Source organism: Mytilus galloprovincialis, chromosome 9, assembly GCF_965363235.1.
Source record: "Mytilus galloprovincialis chromosome 9, xbMytGall1.hap1.1, whole genome shotgun sequence".
Lineage (NCBI taxonomy): Eukaryota > Metazoa > Mollusca > Bivalvia > Mytilida > Mytilidae > Mytilus > Mytilus galloprovincialis.
Window position 1 is genome coordinate 22,749,401 of NC_134846.1, and position 18,559 is coordinate 22,767,959.

The 18,559-nt window shown below is 32.4% G+C and overlaps 1 protein-coding gene across 4 annotated transcripts in view; it reads left to right on the forward strand.

The window, feature by feature from the left end:
- LOC143044640 (long-chain-fatty-acid--CoA ligase 1-like) overlaps positions 1–18,559 on the forward strand; it is a 46,134-nt gene that overhangs the window by 16,192 nt on the left and 11,383 nt on the right. For 3 of the 4 annotated variants that reach the window (XM_076216695.1, XM_076216694.1, XM_076216696.1), the window contains exons 4-17: positions 669–736; positions 1,608–1,709; positions 2,412–2,511; positions 3,031–3,203; positions 3,555–3,587; positions 5,779–5,830; positions 6,282–6,355; positions 7,098–7,175; positions 8,875–9,009; positions 11,664–11,746; positions 12,926–13,076; positions 14,456–14,528; positions 15,369–15,457; positions 16,150–16,266. In XM_076216695.1, the coding sequence (XP_076072810.1) occupies positions 669–736; positions 1,608–1,709; positions 2,412–2,511; positions 3,031–3,203; positions 3,555–3,587; positions 5,779–5,830; positions 6,282–6,355; positions 7,098–7,175; positions 8,875–9,009; positions 11,664–11,746; positions 12,926–13,076; positions 14,456–14,528; positions 15,369–15,457; positions 16,150–16,266 (1,328 nt within the window). Of the gene's footprint in view, positions 1–668; positions 772–1,607; positions 1,710–2,411; positions 2,512–3,030; positions 3,204–3,554; positions 3,588–5,778; positions 5,831–6,281; positions 6,356–7,097; positions 7,176–8,874; positions 9,010–11,663; positions 11,747–12,925; positions 13,077–14,455; positions 14,529–15,368; positions 15,458–16,149; positions 16,267–18,559 lie in introns of all 4 variants that reach the window. The other variant, XM_076216697.1, reaches the window with a different exon arrangement.

Here is an 18,559-nt window from a genome sequence, read left to right on the forward strand (position 1 = left end):
CCACTAGTCCGATGCCCCAGTAAAATTTCATTCGGACTAGTAAGATTTTGCAAAACTTTGTTTGGCCCAATAAGAGAAATGTTAGAATATTGGTCTTCGGACTAGTAGTTGAAAAGTTTTTGGTGCAGACTGATTTTGCGCGTACATCATTTATGTGAACGATGTCAACGTTGACCAAAAAATGTAAGAAACAAATGGACTAAACGACTACGTGCATGATCGTTTACGTCGTTAAGGTTAGAAACAAATGCGCTCATAATATTTCCACAAAACTGCTTTATATACATACTCCAATTTTTTATTTGACACTTATAAATTAGATTATATTTTTACTTATGACCTATATTCTGAAATCTTCATAACCTGATTGCATTGATGAATTTAAAAAGAAAAATAATACTGAAATTTATGAAATTGCAACGTATACTCTATGCTCTACCTATAGATACGTTTCAACTAACTTTGCAATAGATATTTTTTATTACTTTTTCATAATCTCCAGATTGGAAACTGAATCTAGGACATTTTTAGATATTTAACTTGCATGATTAATACATGTAATTATAAAAGCAGATATTTATTTCAATGTTTTTAATCATTTAAACTTTTTAGAATTTTCTGTTGATTTAAATTAAATAATGTCAGTATCATTATCATGTTGCTTACAGATAATGGTCCATGCTTAGGAACCAGACCACCAGGGAGCAATCAGTATGTCTGGCAGTCTTACCAACAGGTAGGTACCAGTATGTCTGGCAGTCATACCAACAGGTAGGTACCAGTATGTCTGGCAGTCATACCAACAGGAAGGTACCAGTAATAACTTGATAGCAACATGATGATTAGTATTATATAAATAATTTATTGATTGGTAATTGCTTTTCATTTTATCTGCACAAAAAGGCTATATCGTGTCGAGAAATGTAAATGAAAGAAACTTCTATGTATTTCAAAGCAGCAGTAACCAAACAACACAGATAACTAATTACGCCGTCTTCAATTATATGATAACCATAGCAAAGAATGTATGAAGTTACTTAAAGATATTCAAGGACTTTGCAAAAACAGCTTTAAACCACCAACTCCGATTTTTACCTTTTCAACAAGCATGTTAAAAAATTCAGCACAGTATGTCAGTCTAGTACAAAGCAGGGTCTATATTCATATCACATTATCATATTCTCCTCCAGTATAGGCATTTTGGGCCTCGGTGGCCGAGTTGTCTAAGAAGTTATTACTGACTGTAATAACTAGCCAGTCAAAACTGAGGTGTGAGTTAAACCCCCCGCTCATGTTGGTGGACTATACTCCAATCTTAATTGACTAGGATTGTCAGTTTTCCTATTTTAGGTTGGTGGTTTTTCCAGACACTCCAGCTTCCTCAACCAATAAAAACTGGCTGCCTCGAAATAGCCCAAAAGCATTGCTTAAATATGGCATTAAAAACACTAAAATAAATCAATCTATGTATATGCACTTAATTAACCATGGCAAGTTGAACAGCTGGCCATCCATCAAGTTGTAAATTCACCGAAATATTGTAAAGTTTAAGACTTATTTAGGATGAAAGGGCTATGAATCATAGATGCATTCAATATATTTTACAGATTTATGACAGGGCTCAAGCTTTTGGATCAGGGTTGATAGCTGATGGTTTGGAGGCTAGAAATGATACATTCATAGGAATATACAGCATTAATAGAGCAGAGGTAATAAGATCAGACTAAATTGCACATTTATCAGGTTTACAAAATATCTGATTCATTTGTTTGGAACTGATGTTCAGACAAGGAGATCTTATTAAAGGTTGCAATTAGAATATTAAGAATATCTTAATCACTGTTTTTGTGGTTTTTTTTCGTAACAGGAAGTCAGATGCTGATATACTATAATTTCATTACTGTGGAAAACTCATGGATATTTAATTTCGTGGTTTTGGCCATGTCTGCAGACATTCCTTTAGAAAATTTGTAATTCATTGAATATTTAAATTGTTTTTCCCCCTGTACCCACGAACTCTCGGAAAATTAGTATCCAACACATATTGATGAATCCACACTGACCACAGGACATTTACATATGAAAAAATAACTTCCTGTTTAAAGCATTATATGACTAATTTTTCAGTGGGTGATTACAGACCAAGCGTGTGCCATGTTCTCTATGGTCTCAGTTCCATTGTATGATTTATTTTTTAGTGGGTGATTACAGACCAAGCGTATGCCATGTTCTCTATGGTCTCAGTTCCATTGTATGATTTATTTTTCAGTGGGTGATTACAGACCAAGCGTGTGCCATGTTCGTTTTGGTCTCAGTTCCATTGTATGATTTATTTTTCAGTGGGTGATTACAGACCTAGCATGTGCCATGTTCTCTATGATCTCAGTTCCATTGTATGATTTATTTTTTAGTGGGTGATTACAGACCAAGCGTGTGCCATGTTCTCTATGGTCTCAGTTCCATTGTATGATACACTAGGACCTGATGCATGCAAATATATTATAAACCAAAGTAAGTGAACAGATTAAAAAATCTTCATTTTGAACTTTTTCTGTAGAAGTTATTTCCCTTAAAAATGACTGCAAACTAGTTATACCCTACCTAGGATAGCATCTGTAGTCTGCATCTGTTTGTTCATCCACAGTTTTGATCTAAAAAAGGGAGGGAGAAAATACCTGAAGGACATTCAAAAGCATAAGTCATAAAAGAACTGATGACCACGCCATGTCTAAAAGAGAAAAAGATTAATAGACAAACAATAGTACACAAAACAGAAAAACAGAAAACTAAAAACTAAGCAAAACAAATCGGGGCACCAAAAACTGGGGGTGATCTCAGATCCTCTGGAAGGGTCAGCTCATCTTGCTCCACATGTAGCACCCGTCTTGTTGTCCATGTTAATACAAAGCCAGTAAAGAAGTCTAATTAGGTTTAATAGTCACATGCATGAAATGGGGACAGGATTAATATTGTTGTTATGACATATGTAACATTGAAGGTTATTATTACAATACTCTTCATCCATTTTAGTTGGTATATCCCATGTTGTTGTGGACAAAGAAGACAAAATCAAACTTTTATTGGAAAAGGCCAGCAGCATGCCAACGCTAGCCTGCATCATTGTGATGGAAAATGTCAGTGAAGAAACTAAATCTCAGGCAGCAAAGAGTAACATCAAAATTGTAAAGTTTTCATCTTTTGAAGTAAGTAGCTTATCTGTTTGATAGTAATTATGCAGAAAACTTTAAGGAATGAATAAATACCCATCTTTTATTCTGTTAACGCTCCTAATGTGTCTCACTATTTTATAAAAAAAATTTTAGTATCCAAGTTTCATATTCATGTTTATTATAGAAAAAGAATTCATGATTTGGTATTGTTAAAATTTTTTATTAAATATCCATAAGAGAATAAATCATGTTACGGTTCTCACATCAATGGAACAACAAAATGATTAATTATAGAGGTGAGGTAAAATTGCTTGTAAATATTGAAAGTTTTGTCTAATCTGTATATATTTGGTGTTATCATTGTTTCTTTTCATGTAATTTTAGGCTGACGGTAAACAGTCATTACAAGCACCAGTGGTATGTTAATCTGTTGATTTTCTTTTTCTTTACAAAAATTATTTTCACACATATATATCACATTGTTAGATACTACTGTAAATTAAGAAATTATTGCATGCATTTATTATTGCAATTTTTTTCATTTTTAGCTCACCTGGCCGAAAGTGACTCGTCGTCCTGCGTTAACTTTTACAAAAATCTTCTCCTCTGAAACTACTGGGCCAAATTTAACCAAACTTGGCCACAATCATCATTGGGGTATCTAGTTTAAAAAATGTGTCCGGTGACCCGGCCAACCAACCAAGATGGCCGCCATGGCTAAAAATAGAACATAGGGGTAAAATGCAGTTTTTGGCTTATAACTCAAAAACCAAAGCATTTAGAGCAAATCTGACATCGGGTAAAATTGTTCATCAGGTCAAGATCTATCTGCCCTGAAATTTTCAGATGAATCGGACATTCCGTTGTTGGGTTGCTGCCCCTGAAATGGTAATTTTAAGGAAATTTTGCTGTTTTTGGTTATTATCTTGAATATTATTATAGATAGAGATAAACTGTAAACAGCAATAATGTTCAGAAAAGTAAGATCTACAAATAAGTCAAACATGACCAAAATGGTCAGTTGACCACTTTAGGAGTTATTGCCCTATATAGTCAATTTTTAACCATTTTTCGTAAATCTTAGTAATCTTTTAGAAAAATCTTCTCCTCTGAAACTACTGGGCCAAATTTAACCAAACTTAGCCATAATCATCATTGGGGTATCTAGTTAAAAAAATGTGTCCGGTAACTCGGCCAACCAACCAAGATGGCCGCCATGGCTAAAAATAGAACATAGGGGTAAAATGCAGTTTTTGGCTTATAACTCAAAAACCAAAGCATTTAGAGCAAATCTGACATGGGGTAAAATTGTTCATCAGGTCAAGATCTATCTGCCCTGAAATTTTCAGATGAATCAGACATTCTGTTGTAGGGTTGCTGCCCCTGAAATGGTAATTTTAAGGAAATTTTGCTGTTTTTGGTTATTATCTTGAATATTATTATAGATAGAGATAAACTGTAAACAGCAATAATGTTCAGAAAAGTAAGATCTACAAATAAGTCATCATGACCAAAATGGTCAGTTGACCACTTTAGGAGTTATTGCCCTTTATAGTCAATTTTTAACCATTTTTCGTAAATCTTAGTAATCTTTTAGAAAAATCTTCTCCTCTGAAACTACTGGGCCAAATTTAACCAAACTTAGCCATAATCATCATTGGGGTATCTAGTTAAAAAAATGTGTCCGGTAACTCGGCCAACAAACCAAGATGGCCGCCATGGCTAAAAATAGAACATGGGGGTAAAATGCAGTTTTTGGCTTATAACTCAAAAACCAAAGCATTAAGAGCAAATCTGACAGGAAGTAAAATTGTTGATCAGGTCACGATCTATCTTCCCTGGAATTTTCAGATGAATCGGATAATCGGTTGTTAGGTTGCTGCCCCTGAATTGGTAATTTTGAGGAAATTTTGCTGTTTTTTTGTTATTATCTTGAATATTATTATAGATAGAGATAAACTGTAAACAGCAATAATGTACAGCAAAGTAAGAACTAAAAATAAGTCAGTATGACCAAAAATAGTCAATTGACCCCCTAAGGAGTTATTGCCCTTCATAGTCAATTTTTAACAATTTTCTTAAAATTTGAAGATTTTCAATAACATTTTCCACAGAAAGTACTGTTATAGATAGAGATAATTGTAAGCAGCAAGAATGTTTAGTAAAGTAAGATCTACAAACACATCACCATCACCAAAACACAATTTTGTCATGAATCCATCTGTGTCCATTGTTTAATATGCACATAGACCAAGGTGAGTGACACAGGCTCTTTAGAGCCTCTAGTTTACTAAAATGTTTGATTTTAATTTTTGAGATATTTATCAAAATCCTGTTTAATTTGTTTGAAATTTTGAAAATGGGAGTTTAATTATTGCAATAATAACCCTATTGTACTTTAGCAATAATAAAAACATTGCTGTAATCTACAGTATTACATTCAAACATGCAATCAGATTGAAATGTGTAAGTACCTGATGTGATACTATTAATACATACTTGTGCACTTCCCATCCTCATTGAGCAATTTTTGTTTGAAACTAATTAGGTACTGTTAGTAGATTGCATAAATCAATCTCTTCTACAGCTTACATTTTTATTTTTTCAGCCTCCCAAACCAACAGATTTAATGACAGTATGTTATACCAGTGGTACAACAGGTAGGTTATAGTATACTATAAGCAAAAGAAGACTATTTGCAAAGAATGTGTACATTTGTTAAGGATCATGTACATGATTAGATAGATATATTATGATAATGATAAGATGTTTTATGATTTTTATTTTGATTTATCAAAAGTCTTATGAATAGATAAATTAAACATTGCAACATGATTCATAAAAAAAAAGCTGGCATTGTTATGAATGCAATTCTTTTTATCTAACTTGTAGTCAGGTCGTTTTATAATATAGATTAAGCCTTTGTTCTCCCATTGTACAATTAGAAAGTCTAGATTCATTATTGCAGCTTGCCATACAATATGGGTTTTTGTTCATTATTGAAGGGTATACAGGGACCTGTAATTGTTTATATTCTTTCATGTGTCGTGCATAGTTGTGTCATTTGCAATTATACAATATCACCTTATTTTTACCTATATTTATTTACAGGTGATCCTAAAGGTGTGATGATCTCACATAGAAACATGGTAGCTAACATGTCGTCTGTTATTTATAGTATAAAGGTAACCTCATACAAAATATGTATATTTCAAATTCCATATATTTATTATCTACAATTTTTTGTAACAGAAATAGATTTTTTTTAAATGTCAATTTTTTGGCTTCGGCATATTTATTTGTGTTATCAATTTTGTTCATTTTGTCCTTCTGATATTAAAAAGATTTTTGGATATTTATCTCTCATTAATTCTTATTGACTTTGGAAACCTCTTAAAAATTATCTTCATCTAAAATGGTTTATAAAGCCAGCAAATGTACATTGAGCAATTGTCAAGAATTTCAGACCTGATTTGTTTTTTTTCAAGCACAGTCATGCATTTTATTAAACGATATAGTAGAATTTGAAAATATTTTTTATGCAATAGTTTTCTAATTCTTTTGGGAAGCTAGATTGTAAGTATTCATTTTTGAGAAGTTTTTACATATTATCAATTTAAATCTTATCAAATAATCTTTAAGCATTTAAATGTTAGTTTCAATACTGATATAATTTTAGAGGTACAAAATAATGCATAAAATGTTAATGAACGTTTTATTATATGTTTACATGAGGCATCATACCTATCTCATGGGAATTTGATTCTATATTAAAATTATTTTGCTTTAAATCTTTATTTCAGACATTGTATTTTATCATAATGATCCTGCATTCCCGAGGTATCCACTTTATGGAATCTACTCAAAGAAGATTTACCATTCGTTGGTTCATGTGTTTAATCAATTAATTTAATTAATTTATTTCAGACAGTTACCACGATAGGACCAGAAGACAGACATTTATCCTATCTACCATTAGCTCACAACTTTGAGAGAGGAATGAATGTAAGTTAACCAGTATTGTTTGTTGAAACAGTCGAGATCCCCACCCTAAACCATATATATTCATGTATATAATATAATAAATCAAATGAAATATAGTGGGAGTCCCTGTGGATCATCCCACCCCTCCTGTTTGAGAACTTGGAAACGGTCGAGATCCCCACCCCTAAACCATATATATTCATGTATGGGACAATATAACAAATCATATGAAATATAGGTGGAGTTCGTAAGGCCACTCTACCCCTTCCTGTTTGAGAACTTGAGAACAGTTGAGATCTCCACAAACAATATATATTCATGTATTGGACAATATAACAAATCGAATTAAAGGGGGAGTCCCTAGGGTCACTGCACCCTCATGTTTGAGAACTTGGAAACAGTCGAGATCCTCACCACGTAACCAAATATACTCATGTATGGGACTAAATAACAAATTAAATAAAATATAGGGGAAATCCCTGCGGTCACCCCACCCCTCCTGTTGTTTAAGAACTTGGCAACAGTCAAGATCCTAACCTTAAATTAAACCATATATTTTCAGGTATAAGACAAAAGAACAAATCAAATGAAATGTAGGGAGAGTCCTAAGGGTCACCCTACCCAATCCTGTTTGATAACTTGGAAACAGATGAGATCCCCACCCCTCAACCATATATATTCATGTATTGGACAATATAGCAAATCAAATGAAATATAGGGGAAGTCACTGGGATCACTCACACCCTCTTGTGTGTGTTTTGAGACTTGTAAAAGATTGAGATACTAACTCCTAAACCATATTCATACCAGTTTGTCATTTCAAAAAGATTGAATGACATATAAGGTCAATCACATAGGCGTTACATATGCATATCACTTTACTAGACCTAATACCTGTCATTTTATTCCAAACTTAGACATCATGGACTTGGGTTGAAGGTGGGAGTCATTTACATTTACTATGGACAGGTCAGTCAGACCTCACTATTGATCCCTGTAGTAGTAAACATTTGTCTGATTTGTGTCTCATAACTTTTGTACTGTAGAACACAAACTCAGTTTTTTTTCGAGGGAAGTAAGTCTATTCATACTTTTACAAGCTCGTACTAAAGTCAACTTGAAATACTAACAGTCAACTAATACAAACAATTATGATCAACTAGAAGATCTGCAATCATTGTGAATTTGTACCACTGCTGACTCAAGACTCATGACCATGAAAAAAAAATAAACTTGATATATATACGTTGCTATTGAAAACCTTGATAAAATATGAATTATTTGCCTTAATGATTATTTCATTAAATGAACATCAATGTACAATTATATATGAATGTTTAATGTTTGTTCTTTTAAATCTTTAAAAAAAAATTGAAGCAACATTGCCACAGTTTTCATAATTATGTTTGCCTTGGTTTTTGGTTAACTGCCTACAGTGCTTACAGCCCTTTGATTAACAATTTTCATTGATTTGGTAAATTTTTTCAAAACATTTTCCTCTGTAACGAAAGGGCCAAGTTTATTATGGATAGAGAAAATTGTAAGTAGCAAGAATGTTCAGTAAAGTAAGATCTACGAACACATAACCATCACAAAAACTAATGTTGTCATGAATACATCTGTGTAAGTTGTTTAATATGCACATATACCAAGGTGAGCAAAACATGAAGAGCCTCTAGTTGTTTTATAAATGAGTTTAAATGTGAACTATATCTTCCAGGTTGTTATGTATATGCATGGTTGTCAAGTAGGATTTTCCTGTGGAGATATAAGGAAACTTCCAGAAGATCTGCAGAGTCTCAAACCTCAATTCTTCCCTACAGTACCCAGGTTACTCAACAGAATTTATGACAAGGTCAGTTGTATTTAATGCCTTACTTCTTTTCAGCAGTTCCAGGCTTCTGCAAAGAATTATGACACCTTTCCTTGGGGATAAAGGTCAAATTATAGATTAAAGTTACAAAGGGACCATTTATGAACTTCAGCAGTTTTCCAAAATAGTATCTGAAAGAGCTGTTAACATCTAAATTATACATGATGAAAAATTAATTGACCTTAAAAAAATAGGTCTTTTTACATAGGACTTTTTCATTAGTACATGTTAGGTACATGAAATAGACCCTTTTAATTTGGTCTTTAGTAGACTTCTCCACTGACTGGTAATACTTTCCACATACTTTTTGACATATCAAGACACATTTCTTGAATTTATATTTTATGTCATACACTGCCTTTTATTTTAATGCTTAAATAAGTTGATCCCCAGATATACCAACATCTATTTTAAATCATCTGTTATTGTTCGTCTGCTAAATGAATACAAATTCTCTTCATACAAATCAAGGAAAGACAACCACTTTAGTCACCTCTATTTGCATATGTTTTTATACGACCGCAAAAAATTTTGCGGTCGGATATTGGTATCACGACGTCGTCGTCAGCGTCGTCCGAAGGCGGTCGGTATTTGGATAATAACTTTAATATAAGTAAACAGAAATCAATAAAATGTTAACACAATGTTTATAACCACAAAAGGAAGCTTGGGATTGATTTTGGGGGTTGTGGTCCCTAAGGTGTAGGAATTAGGGGCCCTAAGGGCCCAAAAACAGCAGTTATCTAGTGTCAGAACAATAACATGAATAAGTTGTGTATAAGTATTTCAATTGTTCTGAAATTGTACCACAATGTTTAATACCATAAGTTAAAGGTTTAGATATATTTAAGGGTTATTGGGCAAACAGTCTGGGAATAAAGGGCCAAAAAGGGGCCAAAAACAAGCATTTTTGTAGTTTCAAGTCAATAACTTGGAGTTATCTTTTTTTGTCCAGAATGGTTGTTGAATCAACTTAAACCGATGCTTTATATAATCTTCTTTGAAAATTAGAGTTATCTTTCTTTGCCCAGAATGGAAGTTGAATCAACTTAATGCTATTCACAGTATACAATGTAATATTCACTTTACTACCAACTGATAGATTAAAGCAATCTTTACCATTCAGTGATTACAAGCACTTTGATTACCATTCTAGGGTTATGCCCCTTTACAAGTGGAAAAATTTAAGAATTTTTTAGTTTCTGTTTGTCTCAACTAAATTTAATGAAATATGTATATAATGCTTATTACCCTCTAAACTCAGTTTAAGGTTTTGGCAGCTTCACTTTTACAGTTCTTGAGTTATGTCCCTTTATAACATTATATGCTAGCAGGGGCATCATCTGTGACCTTTTAGACACATTCCCCATTTATTTTTTAGAAGTTACTATTACATATTAATTAATATTAATTTTAACCATGACTGTATGACATTTTATATTTTATATTTTAAAGGCGCACTTGCTGTCAAATTCATGGTCACCAATTTGACTCAAATTCTCATATTTGATTTATAACAATGTAAAACATTTATCCAAACTATCAAAAGTCTAAAATAAACAGTTTACAGAGCATGGGGTAGATAATATATAGGTTTGTTTCGTGTGTATTTTAGTCCAGACGCCATCTAATTACCTATCGATTTGACCTCAGATGACCATATAAGCGATGTAAACATAAACAAAGATATGAATAGATTAAACCAACACGTGCAATTGGATTTTTATAGGTCTGTTTGATTTTATTTTATAGATTAAAAATAGATGTTTCTCATTGTTTTTAACCGTATAAGAATGATTTTATGTGCATCGAATTAGTAATCAACTGATTTACCGTAGTTTCACTTTCATTGTTGACATTCTTTTTCTTTAAATAACCAGTACGCGTACAATGCATGCGTTGTCAATGTCTAGCTAGGGGTTAAATTGAAGTTCACATGAATAAGGATTTAAAGAGGTCGACTCATTCACTTGCAAGTGAATTACTAATTATCAATGTTTCTTAGTGTAATTTGACAAAATTGAACCTTTTTGGCTGCAAAAAGCGAATTCTTATTTCACTATTTCACTTTCATTATTGATTGAACAGAAAAAAATTAAACTTTAGATTTTTTATATATATCTCGTAGCTAGTGCCCCTTTAATATTTTATGATGTATTTAAATGAGTAGTTATCGTTGCAAACTCCATTAGAAATTTGAATTGAGATAATTTTTGGAATAGGGGAAAGGGGGGAGTGAAAAGAAAAGTTAGGGTGGGGGTCAATTTTTTTTTCTCATTTCAGATTTCAGAATTTAAAAAGAAAATGTCTTCAAATATTTTTTCTTTGAGAGGATTAATATTCAACAGCATAGTTAATTGCTCAAAAGCCCCCAAAAAATAATTTTAAGTTCATTGGACCACATTCATTCTGTGTCAGAAACCTATGTTGTGTCAACTATTTAATCGCAATCCAAATTCAGAGTTGTATCCAGCTGATATGTTGTGTCAATGCTTGCCCCAACCGTTCAGGGTTCGACCTCTGCTGTCGTATAAAGCTGCGCCCTGCAGAGCATCTGGTTTTTAAATAAATAGCTTTGATTTAGATTACTTTATTTTCGCATAATTTACAGTGTCAATTTATTTTATTATTGAAAGGTTCTTGCTGCCACCAAATCAAGTGCTTTAAAGCGTTGGTTATTTAACCTGGCTCTGTCTGAGAAGATGAAAGAAATTCAAAGGTAGGTAACTCTGTTTAATGAAAGAAAAAAAGGAAAGGCACGACAACATGTTGAATCTCAACATTTAAATTGTCATAGTCCTGATATTGACAGGTCAATGTATAAATTGGAACACTTTGATCTTTATACTATTAATGTCAAATGTTGTAAAAGACAGTAAATTTCAACTTTTTGTCATTTATTCATCAGTCAGGGGACTTACTGAGATAAGTGATTTTTAAATCACTTATTTGAGTAGCAAATTCGAAGTATTGTTACAAATTGTGATTTTGTAGTTTTACCAAAATTTTAAACACATAGGTTTAAATAATATCTTTTCATTAGTAAAATTGAAAAAAAAATGAATTTTTTGCTTCTTTTAAGTATCAAGGTTTATGCCTTTGATGCTATCATTTAGCTGCAAATTCTATTTTAGTTGAAAAAATGCTATAATAATGGCTTTACATAATGAACTGATACTTTCTTAACAGATTTTTCCCAGCAGTGGGAGTATTATTCCTGTAAAGTTCAAGGTTTCAGCAGTGGGAGTATTATTCCTGTAAAGTTCAAGGTTTCGTCTTTCAGATTATGTATAAATAAAATTCTACTGTTCGCGATAAAAATTTCACTGTTCGGGGGTGTTGAAATTAGTGGGGGTTATTAACATACTGATACTTAAAGAAGTGATTTTTGGGAAGGAAATTGAGGTATGATACTTAAAAAAGTGATTTTTATGTCATTATCCTAGATTCAGTACAAGGTCATCCCCTGATATGACCTGGTCATCCTAGACAACACAGATGTTGGTTCTGATAAGTTTAGAAACATAATTAGTCCCTGGATCATTAGTATTTTATATTTAAAGCTACAGTAAAATTAAATCACTTCTTCTAGTGATTATTTTGTACTACTTAAATAGGTGATTATTAAAGAAAGACAACTCTTACTTTCAACCTTTGTGGAAATAATGTTACTTGAATCAGTGATTTAGAAAATTACTCATTTAAGTAAGTCCCCTGACTGTTCATAGTTACCAAAACAATGGTTATAGTTACCTCTTAGGTTCAAAATTCTTTTAGAAAATGTTTTTTGTTGGATTTTAACTTTTTGTATTGCATATTAATCTCTCATTCCTTAAAAATAGTTTTATATGAAAATTTTACAAATGTATTATATGAAGCTTTATTCGTCTATTTTAAGCTGTATAATAAGAAAAGACAGTTTATGGGATTACCTTGTGTTTGGTAAGATACAGAAACAGTTAGGAGGGAAAGTAAGGATCATTTTAACAGGGTCAGCACCTATAGAACCAAAGGTCATGGACTTTAGCAGGTGTGCATTTGGTTGTTTGGTGAGTAATACTGGATTTTTGTAAAAGGGGTACACAATTTTAAAGTAGTTCTTCGTTTTTCAAATTTAGAAGAAATTTATAAACACTACAATTATCCCTATTCAATTTAAATGGATCTGAGTGGAGAAATGTAATTCACCCCCTTCTCCAACCAATGTACTTACAGTAAACATACATTCATCAAATGGACAGATAACCATAATTGACCAAATGACCTATGTCCACGAAAAAGTTAATTAATCGAATAGCCCTGAACAATAACATTCTTGCCCCATGAAATCTTTTTCTCATTTTTGTCGGGAAATACAAAACCAAACTTCCTTAAATTTGGCTGAAATATTCATGTCAGCAAATCATCAACTGTAAAAAATGTTGATTTATTATATACATGATCTCAAAGGTAAACATTTATTTCAAACTAAAGAGCAAAGCAATTTACTACTGACAATGAATTACATTGACGAATAATTAACTAAATAATTTAATAATCCTATATATTATCACATTATATAGTGGTTTGACGCTGCAGTCGGTCCAGGGCTATGGTTACACAAGTATATATAAACATATAATTATAAATGAATGCAGATGATATATTCTGACATGCAAATGAATGCATGTTGATATTTCTGTTCTAGATTATTATTTTTCTTAATTCAAAACATTTATTTATCATTTGTTTATGCATATATACTTAAAAGATTTTTTTTAATCTACATAGTCTTGAATGAAAAGCCTTGAACCTTATCCACTGTGTATTTTACACAGCCTTTGTCATCTATCTTAAGTATATATTTTTTGCACACCTATATCTGTCTCTCTTTATGGTGAACACAATTATTCTAATCTTATATAATATGCCTATGTATACAATTCAAGTGTTCTACTAGCATGACTAGTTTTCTGTACTAAAGTAATTATGAATTGAGAAATTCATATTTTAGGAGTTTACTCTTTTGATCTGATTTTAGTGATTTTTTTCTAAAACCAATAATTAAAAATCTTTTACATGGTTTGTCCTTCACTATAATTTAACAGACTTTTATGTAATATATGTTTGAAATATCTAGTTCTTTAAATGTAAAGTTATACTGAAAAGCCATGTTTAAAATGTATTTAGGTGAAACCTTTTTTGGTAAATAGATGCATCACATAAGAAAAGTTTCTAGCCTGTGAGCTTTTTTTTAACATTGTCAACAAAATTAAAAATAAATGGGAAGTCCACCTTATTCAGACATAACAGTAAGAAGGAATAATGCTTTTTTAAAAGAAATAATGTTTAATTTAACCAAAGAAAAAAAGTACATGTTTCTATGCCATGTTTATTCTTCCGACTACTTTTTGATAATATTTCATGGGTTTCTCATATTTATTGACAGGTTATGGAAGGTTATGGACAAACAGAAGCACTGGCTGGGTGTACATTGACTATAGCAGGGGATTATACCACAGGTAAAATATAAGATAATGTAAACAAAATAAAACTATGAAATAATCCATTTTCCACCATAATTGTAATTTTTATGTCCCACCACGATAGTAGAGGGGCATTATGTTTTCTGGTCTGTTCGTCAGTCTGTTCGTCCATTCGTTCATTCGTCCGTCTGTTCATTATTTCTTCCGTTCGTTCGTCCGTCCCTCTGTCCCGCTTCAGGTTAAAGTTTTTGGTCAAGGTAGTTTTTGATGAAATTGAAGTCCAATCAACTTGAAACTTAGTACACATGTTCCCTATGATATGATCTTTCTAAATTTTATGCCAAATTAGAGTTTTTACCCCAATTTCAGGGTCCACTGAACATGGAAAATGATAGTGCGAGTGGGGCATCCGTGTACTTATGGACACATTCTTGTTTAGTATGAATTAAATATACTTTATTGTTCAAAATGACATATGGGTCAGAAACAAGGTAAACTACTTTGCCACATTTTCTGCGATTTGTTTAAACATTTTGGTTTGTATATAAAAACAGGGGATGTGGTATGATTGTCAATAAGATAACTATCCACCAAAGTTCAAATGAAGTACTAGTGGATGTAAGCCATTTTAGGCATCTGTATGGCCTTCAACAATGAGAATAATAGATTTAACTTAAATATACATTCTGGTAACAGTGTATTCTTTATAAAATATTTAGTATTAAGAGTTTGCATTATTTCTACAATGAAAAAAATACTTAGTTGATCAGATCACCTCTTTTCAATATGATATACCCTGGACGTTAATCAACCAACAATCAATCAGTATGATATAAAAAATCTCTGCACTTTTCACACAATGATTTTGATTGACAGGACATGTAGGCAGTCCATTACCTGGATGTAAAGTTAAAGTTGTGGATGTACCAGACATGGGGTACTTTGCCAGGGAAGGAAAAGGGGAGGTAAGTCTGTTAAAATAATATATTTCACAGTTCATATACTATATTTTGGTGTAAGTGTGACCTAATAAAAAATACATATACCTTTATACAGAAAGAAAAAGGTAGGGTAATATATCATAAAAAGGTTACATATTTTCAAAACTAACATCACCAGTTGATACATGCTTAGGAATTGTTTGGGTTTTGTAAAGCCTGCTATGAAAGTCACAGAGGCGAGATAGGGATCATACATTCTGTTGGCATTCTGACTATTTAGGTTCAGATAGAGGTTAAGTTTACTGTAGTTTTTTTAAAATTACCATTTCAATCTTTCATTTAAATTTTTACAACATTGAACAGAAGCTTCTAATGTTCTTATGACAGAATCTGAAGCAGAATTTTTATTTTCCATTTTTTTACAGATTGATGTACTTGCATAGTTTTATGAGAAAAAAAAAACTAACATACATGTTCATGTCTAAATAAACTTTTTTTTTTTTTTACAGTTTATGATATAAGAAAAACAGTCAATTTGTCTATCAAAACTTTACAATCAAGTTTAAGGAAAGTAGAAAATTTTTAAAAACATGTTCTGATTATGTTCTGACCAATGAAAGTAAAGAAAGAAAGATGTAAAAAACAAAACTTACCATTGCTATGGATAGATACTAAAATTTGTCACTTTCATTTTTGATTGGTGTAAATTATTTTAGGTATGCGTCTATGGACCTAATGTATTTAGTGGTTACTTCAACAACAAGGAAAAGACAAATGAAGCGTTAGACAAGGATGGCTGGTTACACACAGGGGATATTGGTGTGTGGTTACCTGTAAGTTAAATAAAAGTATTCAACACACCCCTTACTAAAGCAATGCTCCAGCATATGATATATGATATATATACAACTCGTCTAAACATCAACCCAACAATGTTAGATCTGTAAATTTGCTTTCGCAAATTTTTTGTTCTTCCCTCTCAGGGATTCGAACCCATGCTACTGAGATATCGTGACAACAAATCGCCTGCACTGTAGCCGTCCCGCTAGACCACACGACCACCTGGGCTTCACAATAATAAAGCTTTTGGTGGCCGTGTGTTACCTTTCCTCGTCAGTTTTAATCTAGCAGCGTACTACAGTACATGATATATAAGGCATGGATATGTTATTGTTACAAATCAGCTCAATTATCTATAGTAAATGATCCTACAAATTAATGCAAGATACAGTCACAGAAAATAATTATATTAATAAGTACGTCTGAGTCAGTGACAACTCTACAACAGATTTATCCATCGGATCACCAGCAATGATGGTGATACATGGCTGTGTACATTATGTATATACAACTCGTCTAAACATCAACCCAACAATGTTAGATCTGTAAATTTGCTTTCGCAAATTTTTTATTCTTCCTTCGCCGGGATTCGAACCCATGCTACTGAGATATATATGTAGGACTCTAAAGTGTGATATATATATATATATATCATTATATGTAGGACTCTAAAGTGCAATAGTACTCTAAAGTGCGATGGTCTACGCTAATAAGATGGTGTATCACGCATAAGTGCGATGGTTGTATGTTTGCTAAAGTACAATGGAATATCACGCTAAAGTGCGATGGTTGTATGTTTGTGAAAGTACGATGGAATATCACGCTAAAGTGCGATGGTTGTATGTTTGCTAAAGTATGATGGAATATCACGCTAAAGTGCGATGGACCAAGAGGGTAATGTTTAAAGGGTTTAAAACATTAAAGAACACAGATTTTAATAAATAGTCTTTTTTCAAAAGCTAGTATGCTGAGGTAACATATGTGATAATGTACCGGTAGGCTTAAGTGTTTGTTTTTAAATCAAGTAAAAAGACTGACCACGTGATAATTGTTAAAATGGTAATTTGGTTGTGACAAAAATCTATATATCCTTGTATGTTTGTTTTTAGCTCACCTAGCCCAAGGGCCAGGTGATCTTTTCTCATCACTTTGCGTCCGTCATCGTCCGTCGTCGTCGTTGTCGTCATCATCTGTCGTCGTTAACTTTTACAAAAATCTCCTCCTCTGAAACTACTGGGCCAAATTAAACCAAAACTTCAACCCACAATCATCATTGGGGTATCTAGTTAAAAAAATGTGTCTGGTTACCCTGCCAACCTACCAAGATGGCTGCCATGGCTAAAAATAAAACATAGGGTAAAACATAAATTTTGGCTTATAACTCTGAAACAAGAGTATTTAGAGCAAATTTGACATGACTTAAAATTGTTTATGATGTCAAGATCTATCTGCCCTGAAATTTTTAGATGAATCGGACAATCTTTTGTTGGGTTGCTACTCCTTAATTGGTTATTTTAGGGAATTTTGCTGTTTTTGGTTATTATTATAGATAGAGATAAACTGTAAACAGCAATAATGTTCAGCAAATTAAGATCTACAAATAAGTCAAATGACCAAGATGGCAGACATGGCTAAAAATAATACATAGGGTAAAATGCAGTTTTTGGAAAATTGACTCTTTCAGCGGCATGTTTGGATACTAGTGAACTGAACTTCCATTACATTTCTCTGCCTACCGCGCTTGGTTCGTATTTACTTTCCATTATATTTCTCCGTCTACTGCGCTTGGTTTCGTATTTACTATTTCACATACAAACTAGAATTTGCTTGTATTATCATTTTTGGAGGTACATTTTTGTGTAGTAATCAACCGGGAACCAGTTTACATACCTTCGGTCCTTCTTATTACCAAAAAGATCGAAGTGTACCAACCAATGTTGTTAAGATACTCATATATCTATTTTTGTAACTTTATTTATTATGTGAAGTAAAACTAAAACATTGTTAAACATTAAAGATATATAATTAATCGGGGAAAACTTGATAGTCTTTTCTTTTTACAAACAACAGCCTTTTTAGCTCACCTGGCCTAAAAGGCCATGTGAGCTTTTCTCATCACTTGGCGTCCGTCGTCTTCGTCGTCGTCTGTCGTCGTTAACAATTTTTCAAACATCTTCTCCTCTGAAACTACTGAATGGATTTGAATGAAACTTAGCATGATTGTTCCTTAGATTATCCTGCACAAAGTGTGTGCTTCGATTTTTGATCCATCGAAAAACATGGCCG